The 20,279-nt window shown below is 50.9% G+C and overlaps 1 protein-coding gene across 4 annotated transcripts; it reads left to right on the forward strand.

The window, feature by feature from the left end:
• Positions 1-1,183: 1,183 nt before the first annotated feature.
• GATA2 (GATA binding protein 2) lies at positions 1,184-14,511 on the forward strand. Of its 4 annotated transcripts, XM_037070242.1 has the most exons (7): positions 6,324-6,553; positions 7,058-7,107; positions 7,194-7,467; positions 7,879-8,520; positions 10,542-10,687; positions 12,604-12,729; positions 13,157-14,511. In XM_037070242.1, the coding sequence occupies exons 3-7, from the start codon at positions 7,239-7,241 to the stop codon at positions 13,454-13,456; spliced, it is 1,443 nt and encodes a 480-aa protein (XP_036926137.1). In that variant the 5' UTR covers positions 6,324-6,553; positions 7,058-7,107; positions 7,194-7,238; the 3' UTR covers positions 13,457-14,511. The 4 variants fall into 4 exon arrangements, with proteins under 4 accessions (XP_036926143.1, XP_036926153.1, XP_036926137.1 ...); XM_037070248.1 differs by lacking the exons at positions 6,324-6,553; positions 7,058-7,107 and adding an exon at positions 1,184-1,477; XM_037070258.1 differs by lacking the exons at positions 6,324-6,553; positions 7,058-7,107 and adding an exon at positions 2,171-2,347.
• Positions 14,512-20,279: the final 5,768 nt, after the last annotated feature.

Below are 20,279 nucleotides of genomic sequence, written 5' to 3' on the forward strand. Positions count from 1 at the left end.
CTCTCGGAGACCCCATACAAACTCTCATGGACTCACAATACACAGACTCTCAATACACAAGCTCTCAAGGTCCATGGAAAGAAGTGGACATACTAATATACTCAGTTCTTCAGCCTCCTCATGTGCTCACATCACAAATGCTCAGGCACATGGGCACTCAGGACAGACATTCTCCTGCATTCTTAAAGCACATACACATGCAACACAGTCACCACCAGCTTCAAAGAAAGACCCTCAGAGAGTAGGTGACCACAGAGCTGGGGGACAGGAGACACCCTTCTCTCCGCACACCTGAGTATACTAGTTTCCTAGGACCACAGACTTCTCAGTCTTTCCAAGGCAAAACACTTTCTCTTTGGGCCCGAGATTCCGAGGCCACTTTCACTCTCCTGGGCAGCTGGCATGGGAGCATGGAGGGATTCAAAGTTCAATTTCATCGTAGGGGGCTTTGGAAGTTCAAGGACTAGCTCACAAACTCAGAGCTTTCTTAAGGTGATGACCCACATTCCCTAATTCTTACATCCAACCTTCCAAGGACAAGCCCTCTACTCCCTACCTCTACCCTGCCTGTTGAAGGAGATGCCTCGAACTCCATTCCTAAAAGCCTCTTTTCTGCTCTGAAGTTGTGTGATTGAGAGGTGAGGTATAGGTGGGAAGGGAGAGGGCATGTGACTATACTTAGCCAAATCAGCCTGGAAGTGAAGGAGGTGGTGTGCAAGAGTGCTAAGCTACATTTGAGTGTGTGCACGTGTGCATGTCAGTGTGACTTAGATCTCCTGACTGAGGCTGTCCGCGAAGCCACATCTGTGTGTGATAACCCGTGTGCACAAATGTGTCTGTTCGAACACTATTGGAAGTGGGTTAGGGAAGGCAGAACAGACCATCTGTGTACGTGTGTGCCCATGGCTAGAAAGGGTGCCCGGGGAGAGTCTCAGGAGACGTCCAACCTTTCTGAGCGTGCATCCCTGAGAGCAGGAATGCAAGTATGTGTTTCCGTGCAAGGACAGAGTATGGCTGATCAGGGTGTGTGCCTCTTGAGCACCTGCTGGCCTTTGGTCCACCGTGGGTATCTGGACTAGGGAGAAGGGAAACAGAATCCTGGGCACCCTCCTACTCCCCTGCAGCGCTCCCGCCCCCTCAAAGTGCTGTCGAAATAAAAAGCAGCGGTCGCCGAAGCTCTGGGAAGGAGAGACAGCTGGAGCGAGAAGTAGGGAGGCCAGCGCCACCAGGGCTTGCGGCTCAAGCCTCTATCTCCAAGCTGCCGACGCCTTTATCCCGGCCGGCCTGAGTCGACCACCAACCGAACAAAAGCGGCCCGCCGCTTACTACGCGGCAGCTCAGCTCGCAGCCCCGGCCCCGCTGGTGAACGCAGCCAGCCGTGCTGATCCGGTGGGCCCCTAAAAGCACGATCTGGCTGTGCGCCCCGCTCCGCTTCGACTCTTTCCTCTCAGGGCCGCCCCCGGCCGCACCTCACTCGGTGAGTGCCCCCCTCCTAGCTTGACCAAGGTCCTTCCAGCCCCCAGGTTCGATCCATCCGGCACCCTAATGGCACGGTCCGCCTGTGACTCCTGACATGGTGGTCCTTCAAGTTCACCCTACCAGCCACCTTACCATAGGTTTAGACCCCCTATGGAGGTCACAGGGGTCTAAACCTGAGGGAATAGCAGGCACACCTCGGCCCTCCCGCCTTTTCATTTCTCAGACGGAGCCAAAGGCCTCGAGCCCGTTATTCCTAGAGCCTCGCAAAGTGCTCTCCTGGCTCCGGAGCTGGAGCCTTTGTCTAGGCCTCCCCCCACCTCCGCGGCGCGGTGGCGAACGTGCCCGAGCCGGGCTGCGGGGCCGCGTCTGCACCTGCCCTCAGGTCCCGTGAGCCGGCTTTGCGCGGCTTAACCCAGCTTGCTCCTACGTGTGCCCCCGAGAGCCGCCTTCTGCGGCCCTTCATCCTGTGTGATCGGGGTTCGGGTTGGGGAGAGTGCCTGGTCTTAAAGTCTCCCGCCCCTGCTCCAGGCCGGTGTCAGAAACCTTTTAGTAGGGTTTCAGTAAGAATGGGGCCACCGCGGTCTCGGGGATCTGCCGTCGGGAGGCGTAGACCGCGGTCTGGGTTTGACTGGACGACCGGTACTTAGAATCCTTTCTCGGAGGCCAAGCTTGAACTCCAGGTTGGCCCAACTGCGAGAAGAAAGTTCCGGCGTTCAGGGCCCCCGGGTGTGGTGGCCGCTCCTTTCCCGGAAAACACGGAAGGAAATTCGTTGTTTTGGAAAAAGCCACGTCTCCTTGCCAGGGTCGGGAACATCTGGCGGTGAGCTCTGGGTCTACGCAGGCACCTCGCGCTGGGATTCGTTTATGAGTGAGTAAGCAGGATTCAGAGAAACAGGTTAAGGCCATTGCGGCTGCACAGGCGTCTTGGAGAGGTTTCCCACGCGGGCTGACAAACTGCAAACAAATTGAGTCTAACGAAACTGATTTACTAGTTGTGCAGCTGGGCCACGGGGCTCTCTGAGTAAACCGTGTCTGTTCCTGGAGGAGGCCATCTCATCAGGACTCTGTGGGAAGCTGCCCTGTTTGATTATAGGGTTAGAACCTGTTAAGGAGATGCAGGATGTCCGAGGTGCCTCTACCCCAGGTGCTGAGGCGTCTAGGACGTTGGGTCCCTGTACTTACGATTCAAAGGGGCCCAGAAGATGGGTGGGATGGGAGGGCCAGAGTGGAGGCCAGAAGAGAGGGAACCATCCATCATATTTGGAGGGGCTGGAGGTAAAGCCCAAAGAACAGGAAGAGCTGTTGGAGCTCTGTTGGGGAATCGCATCTGGAAGGATAGCTGTGACCTGAGCAGATCTGAGACTTTGCCCTAAAGGGGACTCTTGAACCCCTCTGGCTAAAGAGGCCCGACTTCCTTCTTGGTGCCCTTCAAGGCGCATTGCCAGTGTGGGGCTGGAAGGCCTCTGTGCTGCAAATTAAATATTCCTATGGAAAGCAGTCCCTCAACAAATGGATTTCTTTGGTCCCCCACCCGTTCTCACTTTGGTCCCCCACCCCCAGTCCTTCCAGGGAATTAGGTGCTCATGGGAAAAGGCCAAAAGAATTAGGTTACAAAGAGGGCAACTCATGTCCCAGAGGGACAGCATCTGATAAGCCAAATTTAAACAAAGGACTCAGAGGATAGAGCTATGTGGGGCTGGTAAAACCTAGGTAGCCGAGAGCCAACCTCAGGCCAGTGAGGCTTGGGATCAGGGAGTCCCCAACTCCCTGATGGGAGTATCTCAGGCTGCACCCATACACACTCTGCCAGTGCAACTTGGGCCACATGGAAAGCCGTCAGAAAATTCAGTTCTGTCCTTGCGCTTTCCCAGTCCTTCCTGAAATCTTGCTACCATGCAACATCTGAGTGCGATGGAAGTGCAGCGGCTGCCTTTGCAACAAATCTTGAGGACAAACAAAAAGAAAAAAGAAAGAGGGAGACCCCGAAATCCGAGGCTGTGAACGGAAATATGTCTGCTTTCCTTAGGCAGAGGTTGGCCCCACGACCTTTGCGGATTGTGGAGGCTTCCCTCTCCCTCCCAAGACGTTTGTTTGGGCAGAAGTGATAGGATGGTCTCCACTGCCTAGTGAGCGAGGCTCCTGGCTGGTGTAGGTCTGTCTGCCCGGCATCGACATACACGCACGAACAGCCCCCTTTTATTGGTCAACTGGGTGCCCTGCTACCTGGCGCCCCTCTTTTCTCTCCCAGACGGGTTCGTTCCTGCGGGAGAACACAGCAGTCCCGGGTCCAACGCAGATAGATGCTCCAATTACCGTGGAGGCCTCGGCCAAGCCAGCCGCCTGCCTGCCTTTCCAGGACAGCAATCCCAGGGCCTCAGGAAACCTGGCGAGGCTCCCTTTCCTTCCCACCCCCACCCCCAGGCCCGGAATGCGGGAAGAGAGGCTGGTGCGGCTCTCCTGGGACCACTGCTCAAGCATTGCTTAACTTCCCTGCTCACCTCCTCTGCGCGGCGATTTTCTGAGCCGCCTAGCAGGGTGATTAAATCCCCGCCTGCGCTCCCTTCTGCACTAGGCTGGCCCGCAGCCGCTCCGGAGGGCCCGGCAGGGGAGCCGGTCCGGCCCGCTACCTCCATTCTTGCGGTGACCAGAACGCTGCCCCGGAGGGGCTTCACGTTGCTCCGGAGGATCTTGAAGCCGAGCTCCCGGTGATAAAACGGCACACCCACCCAGCCGAGGAATAATTTGAACCTCGCCTTCGAAAATCGAATTACCTACTTTTCCGAGCGCTCCGAGTGGCCACCTCCCTACCAACCGAGGCGCCGATCGTCGCCCGGAGGGAAGCTTCTGTTACGCTCCGGTGTTAATAGCCCCGCGACCGGCCGGCGGGCCGGCGGCCTCTCACGCTGGGTCTCGGGATTCGAGCTGGAGTGGGGCAGTCTTGCCTGACAAGGGCGATTGTCCCTGGGGTCTTGTTGTCTTTGAAAAACTCCGTGAGGCCCCAGGAACACAAAACAGGTTCGAGGCATTGATGAAGATTCTTCATTCTTTATCAACGCGTTGATGAAGAATCGTAAGCTAAAGACTAGGAGGGGAGACAGGCGTGTACCGAGAGACAGCGGATCGGGGTCATACCTCACGCGTTGTGGGGACGCGAACCAGGACGCGCGGAGACCACTCACCTGCCCGACGAGGCTGCGAGGCCCAGTGCCCGCTGCCTCGCTCTCCTGCTCCCGACCCGTGAGCACCTTACCCAGCGGGCGCTGGCCTCCTCTCCTTTTCTCTTCTAGTTCCGTGAAGCCGGGGCCCCGCGCGCGCCACAATGGAGCGGAAGGCACAGCGGCTAGTCTGGGCAGACGGGTGCCTTAGGGCCGGGACGCGCCTGTTCCCAGACGGATGGGGTTCCGCGCCCCTGCCCAGCGCCTTTACCTGCGTCACCGCGAGACGCAGAGGCAGGAGGAGCCCCGGGTTCCGGCCCGCGACCCCTTGACGCTGCCCAGAGCCAGACTGAGAGAGGAAGACGGCGGCATGCGCGTGAATCTGGGCCGGGCCAGGTGCCCCCGGAGCCGAGGGGACCCAGGGCTTTCCTCCCTCTAGGATTATTAAAAAGTTCATTTCCTGGCGAATCGGGTGACGTCAGGGGCCCGGCGTCGCGGTGGCGGGGCTGTCCGGCCGAAGAAGCAGCTTCCAGTTACCCAATTACCGACTGTCAATCCCGCCGCCCCTCCCCCCACCCTCCCGGGGGTGGCCCGGACCCGCCCTCCCCTCAGTCCCAGACTTGACTGGGATCCCTCTGGGCATCTACTCCGACAACAGTGGACCCGGCGAGGGGAGAGGGGCCTTAGGACGTTGATTACCCCCATTAACCCTGCACCTAAGCCCCCCCAAATTTCTTTGTTCTCGACCCCTACCCCCACCCCAGCCATAGGCTCCCTCCGAGCCTTGTTCTTTTCTGTCTGTACAATGGCGAGAGAGCGAGGAGATTTGTGCACCGGGCACAATCGACCCACGGAGCTGGATCTCCGGCCTGGGGGTGCATGGAGAGCAGTCCTAGGTGACTTAGGGGACAGAGTTCTCCCTCTCCCCAGGGGCCACCTTAGGGAACTCCAGGAGGAAAAAACGCCTTCTCCTGCCCGGAGGCGTCTCCTTCAAGCCTCAGCCGGCGCCGGCGCCAGTCTGGGTCACGAAGGCCTCGCCTCTGGCAGTTCGGCCTGTTGTTGGTCTTCGAAGGCCACGCCCGGGAAGGGGACACCCCTTCCCCTTCTCTGGAGCTTTAGGCTGGACCACCTCCACTGGGGTCAAGCACAGTTCTAAGTGGCTTCGTATCTGAGGCCCGGGCGCCAACTGGGACCCCACAATTCAGCCCCTCACCTCTCCTGATGCCCGGAGCTGTCCTCCCTCCTCCCCCCACCCCTGCAGCGAGTTAGGAGAGGGAACGGTCTGGGCTTCAACTAGCCAAGTTCGATGGTAAAGGAGGTAGGATCCGAGAAAGTGGAAGGGCTGGAGTCCCGCGGAGGGGTCACCTGGACACCCAGAGAGTGCATGGCAAGAGCTTCTATGGAGGGGGCCCCAGTTGGAGGTTAGTTAACTGGAGGAGGTCCCAGAAATTAGGGGGATCCAGGAATGTCCGTACGACGGGCGCAGGGGTCAGCCTTCGAGGTGAAGCTGGAGGGGGTGGCTGCAGGGGCCTCAGTGAGGGCCCTGGGAGGGTACCTAAGGAAGGAGGGGGCCCGCCGGCGGGTCAGTCAGCTAGTTCGCCAGGCGGGGAGTTGAAGGCACAGCCAATGGTGGGCGGAGGCTGGGCAGCGTGCGGAGATGATTGGCTGGCGCGGGCTTCTTAGGCGTGCGCGGCCCCAGCTTCATGTCTGTGCTAGAGTCTCGAGCTGGCGCCAAGGCGGTCGGAGGATGCAGAGGGCCCTGAGCCCGGCGCGCCTGAGGCCGAGGCGTTCTCTGTCCCCCAATCCTACCCAGTGAGCCACGCCAGCCGCCTGGCCCTCTGCCCCTAGGCCCTTCACTCCCGGGGCTCCTGCGGTGTTGCCCCCCATCTGAGACCGTGTCTCTCCGTGGCTCTGTGTGTGTAAGTTTGGGGTTCGAGGGCTGGCTGGGAGTGTTGGGCGTGCCAAACTCTGAGATGTCTCTGCAGGGACACAAGGCCGAGGCGCTGCTGGGGGTGACTGTTTTGGTGTGCCTAAATGAGAGGTGCAGATTGTGCTGCCTTGGAGTGTGCTCGGGCGACTGGCTCTCAGCCTGGGGGCAGAGTGTGCCTGTTGGGTGCGGGGGAGGAGACAAAGTCAGTATGTGTATCTGGGGCAAAGTATAGGTGTGTGCGTATTGCTCTAGTGGACCCCCAGGAACCTTTCTCCAACTTTTAGTCTGTTTCTGTATTTGTGTACCGGGAAGGTGGAAGTTCAGTGTGAGTTTCTGACTAAAGTGCGACTGTCCGTGCATTTTGGGGGTAATTAGTTTAGGATCTCGTTCTTGTGTGTGCCCCTGTGTGCACAGGTGTGTGACTCTGGGACCAGAGGTCACCACGTGAGTGTGCACAGCTGAATCCTCTCCCCCACCTTCCTTTCGTTTTGAGCTTTAAGTTTTCCTTCCACCCGGGACTGGTCCGAGGCCGAGCTCCACGGGGTAAGCAGCGTACGGGCCGCCGCGTGACCGAACTTTGGGGGTGTCAGGCTGTGACTGCGTCCCTCACGCCCCCTTCTGTCTCTCAGGGTCGCTGCTGCCTCCTCCCCGAACCCTAGCCTCCGCAACTGGCTATGGAGGTGACGCCGGAGCAGCCGCGCTGGATGGCTCACCCCTCAGTGCTGAATGCGCAGCACCCCGACTCGCATCACCCGGGACTGGCACACAACTACATGGAGCCTGCGCAGCTACTGCCTCCCGACGAAGTGGACGTCTTTTTCAACCACCTGGATTCACAGGGCAACCCCTACTACGCCAATCCGGCACACTCGCGGACGCGCGTCTCCTACAGCCCAGCACACGGTGAGCCCAGGGCCAGTGGGTGACTGGGAGCTCTGTCGCCTCGCGGCAGGCGTGGAAGGGAAGGAGGGCCCGTCTTTCTGCTTCCCGGATATGGGATCCACAGGAATTAGAACAGCGAAGAAATGGGGTGGGAAAGGTGGGGGCAGTGGCCTCTTCGGGGGCATCTGAGTCCCACAGTTTTTTGCTCATTTCCAGCTCCCTCCTAGGGGTTGTCTCTAGGCTTTGTCCAGTGGGGTTTCGTCTTTGTCACTTGTCTTTGAGCTCCGGACTGACATTCCTGATTTTTGCTGTTTGTTAAATTTTTTTGAGGAGAGTGTTACTGCTGGTGGCTTTGTGAGTTGCGGTCCGGTGTATGGTGTCCTGGTTGGGCCCAGCCCTTCTGTATCCTAACCCCTCTCCTTTTTCCCTCAGCCCGCTTAACCAGCGGCCAGATGTGCCGTCCACACTTGTTGCATAGCCCTGGGTTGCCCTGGCTGGACGGGAGTAAAGCAGCCCTCTCTGCTGCTGCAGCACACCACCACAACCCTTGGACCGTGAGTCCCTTCTCCAAGACACCACTGCACCCCTCAGCTGCTGGAGGCCCTGGAGGCACCCTCTCTGTGTACCCAGGGGTGGGGAGTGGGAGTGGGGGAGGCAATGGGGGCTCTGTGGCCTCCCTCACTCCCACTGCAGCCCATTCTGGCTCCCACGTTTTTGGCTTCCCACCCACACCACCCAAGGAAGTGTCTCCTGACCCCAGCACAAGTGGGGCTGCCTCCCCAGCCTCCTCTTCTGCAGTGGGTAATGCAGCCCGAGGAGAGGACAAGGATGGTGTCAAGTACCAAGTTTCACTGGCCGAGAGCATGAAGATAGAAAGCAGCAGTCCTCTTCGCCCAGGCCTGGCTGCTGTGGGCACCCAGTCTGCCACACACCACCCCATTCCCACCTATCCCTCGTATGTGCCAGCTGCCACCCATGACTACAGCAGTGGACTTTTCCATCCTGGAGGCTTCCTAGGTGGCCCTGCCTCCAGCTTTACCCCTAAGCAACGCAGCAAGGCTCGCTCTTGCTCAGGTAAAAGCAGGCACTGGGGACCTAGTGAAAATAGGGGTGTTTTGTGTTTTGTGAGGTGGTGGTTGGGTTGGGGAGATGTAAGCTGTGATATGGGAGAGAGGCCAGTGTCAGTCTCCCAGATCTGGGAATGAGTAATGTCCCTCTCTAAGATACCCCAAGAGGTGTCTGAGACCCCAGACATCTTAAGTGTTCCTGATAACCTCCAAATTTCCCTACTCCTTACCTTGTTCTACACCACCGGTCACTGCTAGACCAGACCACAAGAGGGATATTCCCTGTTTCCCTCCCTGAATCTTAAGTGAAACTTCCATGTGAGAGAATGCAGTATGCAGGGAAAAGCAGAGGCCATGTTTCAGTGTGTATACATGTGTTATAAGCATGTGTGCTTACTGTGGGTATCCTCCAAAGGTTCCAGACCCTTAAGGAGTCTGGTTCTCCAACTCAATCAGTCCAACCTTGGGATTTCAATGATTCCCAATCTCCTTGGGTAGTTTCCCCAAAGCAGAATTCTAGGACCCATTCATGCTCCCTATCTGTGTCCTTCACTTTTCCTCCCAGAAGGCTGGAGTGAGGGGATGAAACTGTAGGTGCCTCACTGCTCCTTTGCAAGAGGAGCCGGCTTGGGCCAGGATGGATTTGTCCAAGAATCTGGCCATCATAGAGCAGACACTGGCTAGTGTGGGGGTCCTGCTGTCAATGCCTCCTTCCCAGTTCTTTTAAGCTGGGGAAAGGATGATTTTATAAACTTATTCCTCAGTCCAGGACACACCTTTTCTTGCTCATATACCGTATTTTGCCATGTATAATGCTTACTTCTTTGCTCAAATTTTTGAGGAAAAAATAAGGATGTGCATAATACATGGGTAGTGCCTGAAATATCCTGTCTCTGTCCTTGTGTTTTGTAATTATTTTTTGCATAACATTTCTTGCACTGTAGTATGTTCAAAAATGCTAAAATTCCTTTGTAATACAAAAAAACCCCAAGTATCCAAATATAAATAAATAATTGAATTAAAAGCTTAAAATGAAAGATTTTTTTCTGAAAGTTTAGACCAAAAACGTGAGTGGAGCATTATACATAGGAGTGCATTATACACAGCAAAATACTGTATATTGACAAGTTAGTTTGAACTAAATGTGGGAAAATTTCCTGGATAACATGATTTTAGCAGCTACCCTCCCTGATTGCTTGAAGCTGCTACTTTTAGCCACATTAGTCTCACCTCAGAGTCCCTGTTCTGCTCAGACCAGCTAGCTTGCCTTTAATTAGTTTTTTTGCCCAAGTTTATTTTACATTCTATGTGAATTCCAGATGGTCTTTTAAACAACAAAAAACAAACAAACAAAAAAAACAACCAAACAAAAAGCCAACAGGGCAAAAAAAAAAAAAAAAAGAATGGTCACTTAACCTAAAAAATGAAAGGACTCATTATTTGTTTTACTTTAAAGGACAACTTTGATCTGAGTCCTGGACTGAAATGTAGGTGCTCAGCCGAAGAGGGGATTTGGGGAGAAAGAAGGACGTTACCCTTGACTGAGAGCAGAGAGACAGGGCAAAGGCTGAGGGCAGAGACCCGCTAGATGGCAGATATGGTTGGGGGGGGGATAGGAAAAAGACAAAAGAGAACTAGCAAGGGGGCCGAAGTAGTCCCCAGCTCAAGCAGGTCAAACTGGGCGATTCCTGTCACAGTTCTCCCATTGGCAAAGTTTGTTGTAAATACCCTCCCCTGGTCACTCTTTTGGAGAAACCCTGGAGCCCTGGCCGAGCTCCTCCCTTTGTCCCTGTTTCCCTTTCTTTCAAGAGAATTTTGAAGAGGGAGATTTGTCCTCAAACTACTCTGTAAACCCCTCTCATGTTGGGGGAAATCCCATTGGTCTCTCTTCTGGCCCTGGCTGGGGCTAAAAGTCACCTCCCTTGAAGCAGTCTGGCAGAAACAATCAAGAGCCTGCTTGCCCACCTGACTCTCTTCCATGACTTTCTTGGTTAAATAGTCTTGGTGTCTATCCCTGTCCCCTTTCAGAAGGCCGGGAGTGTGTCAACTGTGGGGCCACAGCTACTCCTCTCTGGCGGCGAGATGGCACTGGCCATTACCTGTGCAATGCCTGCGGGCTCTACCACAAGATGAACGGGCAGAACCGGCCACTTATCAAGCCCAAACGGAGACTGGTAGGCAGTGGGTGCAGGAAGAAGGCCCGTGGGAGAAAACTGGGGTATTTTTACCTGGGCTAGAGCTGACAGTTGATTAAGAAATAACAACAGAACTCTTCAAATGCAGATGATTTGCCACTTAAAATCTTTTAACATTAAAATGTCTTGGATGTTGGGATCGTCCTTCTTTCAGGTCAGATTTTTTTCAGGCCAGATTTCCTTCTCTGCAGCCCATCAGGGACCCTCACCCTACTCTGCTCAAAGATACTGAAAGTTGAGTGTCCAAGGGCCCAGCTTCCATTCCCTGGCTTCTGTTTAACTTAAAAAAAAAAATAGGGCCATGAAGTAATTTTCTTTGTGGCTTAGGGCAGCTCTCTCACAATCTCCTCGTGCCTATTTAAATAAAACACACCAACCACCAAAAAAAACCCTACCTTTTATTATTTTTCCATGGAGACACCTATACTGTGTATTTTCATTTGAGTGATTAAAAAAAAATGCCCTTTCGGATCTCCTGCCGGAGTTTCCTATCCGGACATCTGCTGCCTAAAGATAAGGAAACTTCGTGTATCTGTTTCCGGACTCCGCTAGTTTTTAGTCTCTCCTCGGCTCAGTCCTGCCTCTTGCTGGGCTGTTTTGAAATTTCTAATACCCTCCACTTTGCAAATAATGTGTAAAACGCTAAGAATAATAAATATATTTTTTCAGGGCAAAGTGATTTATGAGGCTTAAATCACTTGCCGCTTTGGGAGCCCCCTTTTTTTCTCTGCAGTGAGGGCGGGGTGAGGACTCAGGTGGTGTTGGCCCCTGAGTCAGAATTCCAGCTTCAGGCTGCTTACTCACCCTCACCATTCCCTGGCTCAGAGGCTACAGTCCATAGGCTACAGTCCCTCTGTGGCCAGGCTCTCCAGCCTGGGGCCGTTCCAGCCTCTGCTGGCCTCAATCTTCCACAACCCATCTTGCTGATTGGTGGTTCTCGGGTAAGTGCTCGGGGAACTCATTCTGTGACTGTGGGGTTGGCATTGGTTGTCATGGGAGAAGAGATCTACTTTCTGGAATAAAGACCTTCTTACCTTCCCTTACAAGCAGGTCACTCCCTTCTCCAGGAACCAGATACTCATTTCCAGACCACCTCTGTTCTGCATTCCTTGAGGAGCTGGGGGCAGTTAGCACTCTGAGGTTTGGGGTACAAGGGGCTGAATAGATAGACCAACATTGTTCAATAAACCTACAATGATGGAAATGTTCTAGGTCTGTCTGCATGGTCCACTATGGTAATATCCAGCCAATGTTATGACTGTTGACTCCTTGAAATATAGCCAGTGGAATTGAAGAAACAGGATTTCTACTTTTATGAAATAGTAGTTAAATTTAATCAAAGTAGTCACATGTGGGTAGTAGCTACAGTGTTGGGCAGCTCAGCTTGAGCAAGACTCCCTGGACATTTTATATTCCCACCCTGGGCAGCTATATGATCCCCCTGCTCTGGCCTCAGGCATGAAACTGACACTCCCAGAAAAATGGATTTTGAGGGGAGTCCTGTGGGAGGAGACAGAAGCATCTCCAGACCCAGGGGCTCAAGTGGGGCCAAATCAGCCTTCTAAACTAAAAAGCCCTTCTCAGGGCCCCAGTTTCCAATTTATAGAATTAGATTGTTTAGCAAATCCAGGAGGTGGCTGATTTTTCCTTCCAGCTCTTGCAACCCTGTTGATTGTGACGTCAGGTTTCTTAGAGTTCTTTATTCTAAAGTTCTGTATTTGTCTCAATCTTGAATTCTAAATGTCCACTGCTTGGAGATGCCTGGATTTCCCATAAGGATTTGCGCTCCTTGGCTAAGTTGTTGGGGGCCGGGTGGGGGTGGGACAAGGGTCTGGGGGTTTGGTAGAGGTGGGAACTAGAAGCCAAGCCTGCTGACGCTGCTGATCCCCTACCAGTCAGCTGCCAGGAGGGCAGGCACCTGTTGTGCAAATTGTCAGACGACAACCACCACCTTATGGCGCAGAAATGCCAATGGGGACCCTGTCTGCAATGCCTGTGGCCTCTACTACAAGCTGCACAATGTAAGTCTGCCCATTCTACTAGCCCCACCCCTCCCCAAGGACCTCTGCTCTTTGTGCTGCCAGGCAAGAGGCCTCAGCTGCTCTCCAGCTTGGCTTGGCTTAAGAAAGGGCTCTCATAAGAGAAGGCAGGCTGGCTGGAGGTATGTGCCTCACAGCTGGGCCCAACCAGTACCTGTTTAAAATAAAAATGTGGGGAGTGTGTTTTAGTTGTGTTGATGGGGGGCAGTGCCCTGCAGGGTACAGGCAATCCCCACACAGTGATAAGTACCCTTCCTGAAGCTGTTGTGCTGGTGGCAGCACTACAGTGGGCATTTGGTGGTGGGGTCCCCCAGCCCTGACCTACCTCTGCTCCAAGCTAAAGCAGAGGCTAGGGGTCTTGCTTTGGGAAGGGAACTAGATTCCCTAAAGGCTTTGTGGTTGTCCCTAGGTGAATAGGCCACTAACCATGAAGAAGGAAGGGATCCAGACTCGAAACCGGAAGATGTCCAACAAGTCCAAGAAGAACAAGAAGGGGGCTGAGTGCTTTGAGGAGCTGTCCAAGTGTATGCAGGAGAAGGCCTCCCCCTTTAGCGCTGCTGCCCTGGCTGGACATATGGCACCTGTGGGCCACCTCCCACCCTTTAGCCACTCTGGACACATCTTGCCCACCCCAACTCCCATCCATCCCTCCTCCAGCCTCTCCTTTGGCCACCCCCACCCATCCAGCATGGTTACTGCCATGGGCTAGGGACAGTCCTCCATGATGGACAGATAGATGCAGAGGAGAGTGGCCTGCAACTCAAGGCTGGATGCTCCCAAGATGGGTAGACCAAAACCTTACCTATCTACCCTTCTGCAAAGACTGATGCCTCTCATCAGCCCAGCCTGAGCCTGAGCCCCTTGCTGCCTCACCTGTGGGTGCTCTGCTCCACAGTCACCAGTTACCATGAAGATTCTCAGTGGGACTGAGAGGTCATCTCGGCCAAGCTGCTACCCAGTTGGGGTTCTCATCACGGACAATTGTTTGGAGAGCAGAAAGGAAAACTCTATGAAGAAAGAAGGTGGGGGTGGGGGACAAACAAAGGAAACCAGTTTTAGAAGGAAGAGTGTAGGCAAAATAATTTATTTTTGCTTTTTTCTAACAAAGACTGAGGAACTTGGTAGGTCTGAGACACCCCTGGCTCTCCCCATCTTCCTCAGCTTGGCCTTCTGTCAAACTTGCCAGGGCTCTGAGGAAGGACAGGTCTGAGAGGGACTTAAGCCTGCACCTTCTCCACAGGCTTCCCTCTCTAAAATGTTGGGCCCCAGACTGAGCCTAGCCAATCTAGAAGGGTTCATAGTCTAAAAGGGTTCAGAGGCTGAGCCAGTGCGTGCCCTGCTGATGGGCCCTGGAGGGTAGAGACAATCACAGGAGGTCCTACATGTATTCCCAGGCCAGGGCTGGGTCACAGGAAGGAAACAACATTTTCTTGAGAGGGGAAATGTCTCCCAGCATGCTCCCCTGGCTCTGAGGCTGAAACTGGTATGACCTGTGTCCCTTTAACACTAGAGCCACAGCCTGCCTACTCTGTCAGGTGGACCCCTGTACATACATCCTTTTTCTGCTAGCCTCTCAAACCCTCCCTCCCACTATGAAATAAAAGAAAAAAATATTTGTAAAAAAACTGCATAAGCTTAACTCATTGATGAGTTATTTTAATTTTAAAATTAAACTCTTCAGGTTCAGTCAATTAAACTTTGCTACAGAAGCCTTTGTTATGGAAAGGAATAAACCTACAAATCAAGGCTGTCGCTTTGTAATTATTTTTGGAAAAAATTTTGTATCCCACAGCCCTAGAATGGGGAACTGGGGACCAGAGGCAGGGCCTTGGCTTCTGGGGATTGGTCTGGCAGGTGGCAAAGGGGTGTGAGTCAGAGACAGGATTGAAGGAGAGGCCATGACCCTGGGGTCCAGGAGACCTGGATTCTGCTCTGCTTTGCCGTGGCTGTCTGGATCCTTTCCAAGGTACAGTTGTACATAATCTTGTCTGAGCTTAGATTCTGTGTGTGTTAGTGGTGGGGTTTGGTGGCTGGAGAGGGCCATGCCCAGAAAAAGAATTGTGCTGATGTGTAGTTGACCAAGTGCAATAAGGGCTGGCGATTGCTGCCGGGGGCACTACCACCAGAAGTAACTTATTTTGTATTAGCACCCACATACGAAGAATTGGCAGTATTTACTGTTTTTATGTTTTATTGGGCTTGTTTCATTTTGGATTAGTGAACTAAGTTATTGTTAATTATGTACAACATTTATATATTGTCTAAAAATTGTATGCTATCCTTATATTCCTTTAAAGTGAATACTGTTAATAATAAAATACTTTTTGTGAATGCTTCTGTTCTATCTTATGGACTCCTGGGGTAAGAGAATCTCAGGTGCAGAGATTAGTGATCAAAGTGAACTGCTTCTATAGGCCAGTGTTTCAGAGGGAAGGACTCCTGAAATTGGGGATGGGACCTTGTCTGGCTGGTACCTGAGATCCTGATACTTCTGAATTGCTTCCATCTGAATTTTCACATTATTACCTAACTGGGAGTCCTGGTGACTGGGTGGATACTGGAGAGGCTCAAGGAAGCTGTGGATTCTCCAGCCTTTGGTCCACACACTGATTTTTTTTTGAGGTCTCAACTGGGGTTCTTGCAGAATCCAAGAAGGACTGACCCCATGTCCACTTCCTCTCAGGAAGTGATCAGCTTTTATTGTTGAGCTATCTGGTCAGTATTGCCATTCATTGACAAACCTGATCACTAATGTCTTTGAACACTGTTGTCATTGATCATTGTCATCTAATCAATAATGTTGGTCACCAGAGATAGCCATTACTGATACTCAGTGATCAATGACAATGTCTATGATTCAATGACAATCACACCAGAGCTTATGACTGTAGACATTTGATTACTAACAACTGATCACCAATTCTTAATTACCAATACTTTATCAATGCCTCTGATGGATCTTGTGTCTGATCACTGATATCCACAAAATGGAATCACCAGTGTCTCCAGTAATTGTCCTTGCTCACCAGTAATATGTGTGATCATTAATATCTTATTACCAATGTCTCTGATCAGCATATCTGTTCACCAGTATTTTTATTCAATGTATTTGTTTGCCAATACCTCTAATGACCACTGCCTTGTTTCCCCAGTATTTCTCTATCCAACATGTCTGTGATCACCAGTGTGTCATACCACCAAAGTTCCTGATTATGAATATGTGGATCATTCTATCACTAACAGTCTAGGCCATCAAGAAATTTGATTGCCAATGTCATTGATGAGTGTTCTTCTAATCAGAGATAGTTAAGATCACTCATATGTGCCTCCAACATCTCTGATAATACTATTTTTCATCACCAACGTCCTTGATAATGTATTTTGTCATTTGTTTTCAATCACCAACATCTGTAGCCAACAATGTCCCTGATCATGGAATCCTCTTACTATCAAATTTTCTGGCTATCATGGTAGTCAGTAGTGATTCTGGTTACCAATACCCTCAACTGGTAAATGATGATCACCAAGCTCTTTAGTGTCTGACATCAGTGATTGTTGAATCTCTTTATCTTCCAAGTCCCTGATGACCAATGTCCCTTATAACCATGATCACCAACCTCCTTGGTCATTGGTGTCACTGGTCACCTGTGTCTCTAATCATCAAATTCTCCAGTCATTGATGCTTTTGATCCCCAATAAATCACACATCACCAAGATCTTTGGATGTCTCCAGTCATTGAATCTTATCACCAATAGTTCCTCTACTCTTGGTCATCAAGGACATGAGCACCAAATGTTTTCATCCTAATGCTCCTGTTGCCCACATCCTTTGTCCTTCATGTTCTTGATTAGTGATTTACATAGCCAATGAGCTATCATTTTGATTACCAAGACCTCTGAGCACTTCCTCTTGATCCTTCATGTATGACCACTACCCTCTCTGATCATGTTGTTTGAATGACATCATTTTCCCATGACTCCACCATCTCTAATTACAAATCACTCTAGTTATACATCTCTGATCAGTGACTCCTTTTTTAAAAAAAAATATTGACTTATTTATTTTTAGAGAGAGAGGAAAGAGGAGAGAGAGGAACATTAATGTGAGAGAGAAACATCAGTTGTTTCTCATATGTGCTTTTTCTGAGGACCAAACCTGTAACCTAGGCACCTGCCCTGATTGGGGATAGAACTGGTAACCCCTTGCTCTGTGGGATGATGCCCAACAAACTGAGTCACACTGGTCAGGGCAATGACTCTTTGACCCTAATCATCCTCAGGTCCAGTCCCTTGGGTTGCTGATTACTTGTATTTCTGATTGCTAACCTTCCTGTTCTTTGACAGCCCTGATGTACAATGGTTTGGGAGATTTTCCTTTCATTCTTCCCATCCCAGATTGTCAGTGTTGGCAGGACACTTGCTTGGGCCTGGAGAAGCACTGGTCCTATGAAGGCCAACGTGCTTTCTGTGAAGTACCAGATGCCCCAGCCTGAAGGTTAGAGATGGAAGAGTACCTCTGGCACTCTGACTCAGGACACCTCTTCTGCTGGTGTGCCGCCACTATCTCACCCATATCCTTTCTCTGTGGAAGAGCAACATAAAGTATACAGGAACCTATCTGGGTGTGGAGCTGGGTGGGTACTTTGCCTGCCCATTTGAATGTCTGCGCCCTCTCAAGCCTCCTAGAAACTTTCTTTCTGGCCCTTCCCCAGCTCAGAGCATTTGGCCTTCCCTCCTACCACCTGTAGTGGCAGTAAGAGCAGGGATGGTCCTGCTCTCCTGTGTCCCAGCTTATAACTATAGCATTGTGTGTATATATTATCATGCAGTCAAGTGTGCACTGTACGCATGCCCATTGACCACCTCCTACACATGAGGCACTGTTGTAAGTGTGGGGGCTATACCAGTGAACAAAATAAAGCCCTTGAGGAGCTTACATTCTAAGCAAGAAGCACAATAACAACTCTACCTGGCCTCTGGCAACTGTCCTACTTGCCTGGCCTACAATCTGCAGCCCAGAGTCAAAATGTGGAGTCCAGAGCTGAAGCTCTACAACTTGCATTCCTGAATTTGGAAACCACAATCCAAAACACAGAGCACAAATCTTGTACCCCCAAAACTAGAGTTTGGAGCTCAGAATCCAGAACTTCCATATAAGAACTGAGTCTAGGGCCCAGAACCTTGACCTCAGAATCTAGATCTCAGAATGTAGAATCCAGAACTGGGGCCCTAAGTATGGATCCCCAAATCCACAACCTAAAGGTTGGAGCTCAGAACTCAGAATTTAGTATCAAGAACATGGAGCCCAGTGCCTAGCATGTGGCTCAGGACATGGAGGCCAGAATCCAGAGCTCAGAGTGAGCCCTAAGAGAAGCCTCCCCAGCTTCTCTGTTATTTCCCAGTCTTACTGCCTTCCTTCAGCCAACCAGAATTTTTGGACCACGCAATGCCAAGCTCTGTCAAAGGTACTGAGAGGCAGCCATCAGGAAACAAGCAGAGAAGTGGATTTCCTCTCTCTGCAGTGTCAGGTCCAAGACAGCAGGGACTGTGTCTGCATTGTCATTATTGAATTCCCATTGGCTTTTTCAGGCTTGTGGTAGGTGCTTTATAAATGTCTGTTGAATAGATTCATTCATTTTTCCCACTAATGTTTATTGACCCTATTTTTTCTAAGCATTTGGGTTGAGGATAAAACATACCGAGATCTTACTCTGGTGAATCAGCTGTCTCTGGCATCCAGGAAACTATTGGAGGGTAGGGGCTGTTTTGGACAAAGAGCTTGGGGAAGGCTGTGGTGGGAGTGCTGGGATAGTATTGAATGGAAAGAGGTGACTCCCAGGAGCAAGAAGAGGACACTAGCTGGCTCTGGTGGTCCTAGATTCTGTTCTAAATTTACTTTAGAATTACTTTAAAATTACTTTAGAACAGTAGAACCAAACTCAGAGGCTTCTGATCCTGCAGCTTCTATTCCCTCCTCCATAAAATTATGATGTCCTAACAATGACCCCACTGCCCAGAGTCAGTGTGTGGTTAAACAGTCTTGATTTTGTGGCCTCAGAGCTCCCAAGCAGGGCAGGGAAGTCAAGGTTAGCAAAGTAATGGGTGTCTTTATGATTCCACAGAGCCTAGTGTCAGGGTGTCTGGGGTCCATTGACCTTTGTTCCATCTGTCTGCATGGGCCAAAGTGAGTCTGGCTGGCCCAGAGCTTCTTCCTCCTTCCTCCTACCAGGACAATTTCAGGCCCTGTTTCTCATTCCCATTTTCCATAGGAATATTCCCATTTTTGATAGGAAGAAACCAAACCCTTTTCATAATTCCTAGAGACCAGCTCATTCTTCTTCAAAAGCCCCTGCCATCTCCTGGTGACTCACACCTAGGATTAGGACAAGGAAGCAGCTTTCCCCTTCTCCAGGACCACAGAATGGACACCTGATGGAAGTCAAAACAGAAAAATAAATGCCTAATACCCATCCTCACACAAAAAAAGAAAGAAAATCAGTCAAAGTCTACACAAAGAAGTCTTTACCAATAGAAATGTAAGTAAACAACCAGTACACATTTGGACAGGCTCTCAGCCTCAGAAATTATCAAATACATTCAAATTGGACAAGAAGGTACCATTTTTTTTACCTTTCATCTTAGCAAAATGGAAAATGCCAGACAGATGTGTAGTACAAGCTGTTGGTAGGAATGTTGATAAAAATCCCACATGCTCTCTGGCCCAGAGATCCCTCCTCAATTTCACCTCACAGAAACCCTAGAGGGGAAAAAAGCAAAATTGCAGAGTTTTGGGGGGGAAAAGCAAATTGCAGAACAATATATAAAGCATGACACTTTTTTGTTTTAAAAATGTTTGTGCAGAAATAGGAAAATATCTGGAAAGATGCATACCTAATAATTAATGGCTGTTAGTTCCAAAAAGTGTGATAGTTCACTGGTGAGGACAAGAGTCCTTTTTAAAAAATCTTCACACAAGGAGATATCTATTGATTGATTTCAGATGTATATAGAGAGAAATATCAATGTGAGAGAGAAACATCAATCGGTTGCCTCCTGTACATGCCCCAGCTGGGGACTGAACCCAAAGCCTAGGTATGTGCCTTGACTAGGAATTAAAATTGCACCCTTTTGGTGCATGGGATGATGCTCCAACGGAGCCACCTGGGTAGGGTTGTCCTTTTGTTTTAAAATAAACTTCTGCTTTTATTTTAATGTCTTACAACTATGTGCCACCTTTGTAATTTAAATAATTAAGAATTATTAAGAAAAATCTGTTTTCTTTTCTCTGCCTTGTCCTGACTGGTTTTTCTCCCTGGGGTGTTCTCCCTTTCAGATCTGCCTGGGGATCTCTTCTTCCCAAGGTAAAATATCCTAGGAGAATATTACCCTTGGTAATTATCCTAGGAGAAGTCTTATCTGAATTCTCCCTCCCTGAGCCCCTCAGGAATTTTTCAATCCCTAACCAATATCACTCAGGAACAAGGCCTAGCCGTGAGGCAGACAGACCTGCATCTCACTTGCTGCAAAGCCTT

The sequence above is a fragment of the Sturnira hondurensis genome, unplaced genomic scaffold, assembly GCF_014824575.4.
Source record: "Sturnira hondurensis isolate 20B ecotype Veracruz unplaced genomic scaffold, ASM1482457v3 Scaffold0001304, whole genome shotgun sequence".
Taxonomy (NCBI): domain Eukaryota; kingdom Metazoa; phylum Chordata; class Mammalia; order Chiroptera; family Phyllostomidae; genus Sturnira; species Sturnira hondurensis.

What these genes read in the sequence shown, in the direction of transcription:
- GATA2 (XM_037070248.1), top strand. Translation starts at nt 7,239, where the DNA reads ATGGAGGTGACGCCGGAGCAGCCGCGCTGGATGGCTCACCCCTCAGTG. An exon ending in CTCCTACAGCCCAGCACACG is followed by an intron (nt 7,468 to 7,878) that starts GTGAGCCCAGGG and finishes TTTTTCCCTCAG; the next exon opens with CCCGCTTAACCAGCGGCCAG. An exon ending in CAAGGCTCGCTCTTGCTCAG is followed by an intron (nt 8,521 to 10,541) that starts GTAAAAGCAGGC and finishes GTCCCCTTTCAG; the next exon opens with AAGGCCGGGAGTGTGTCAAC.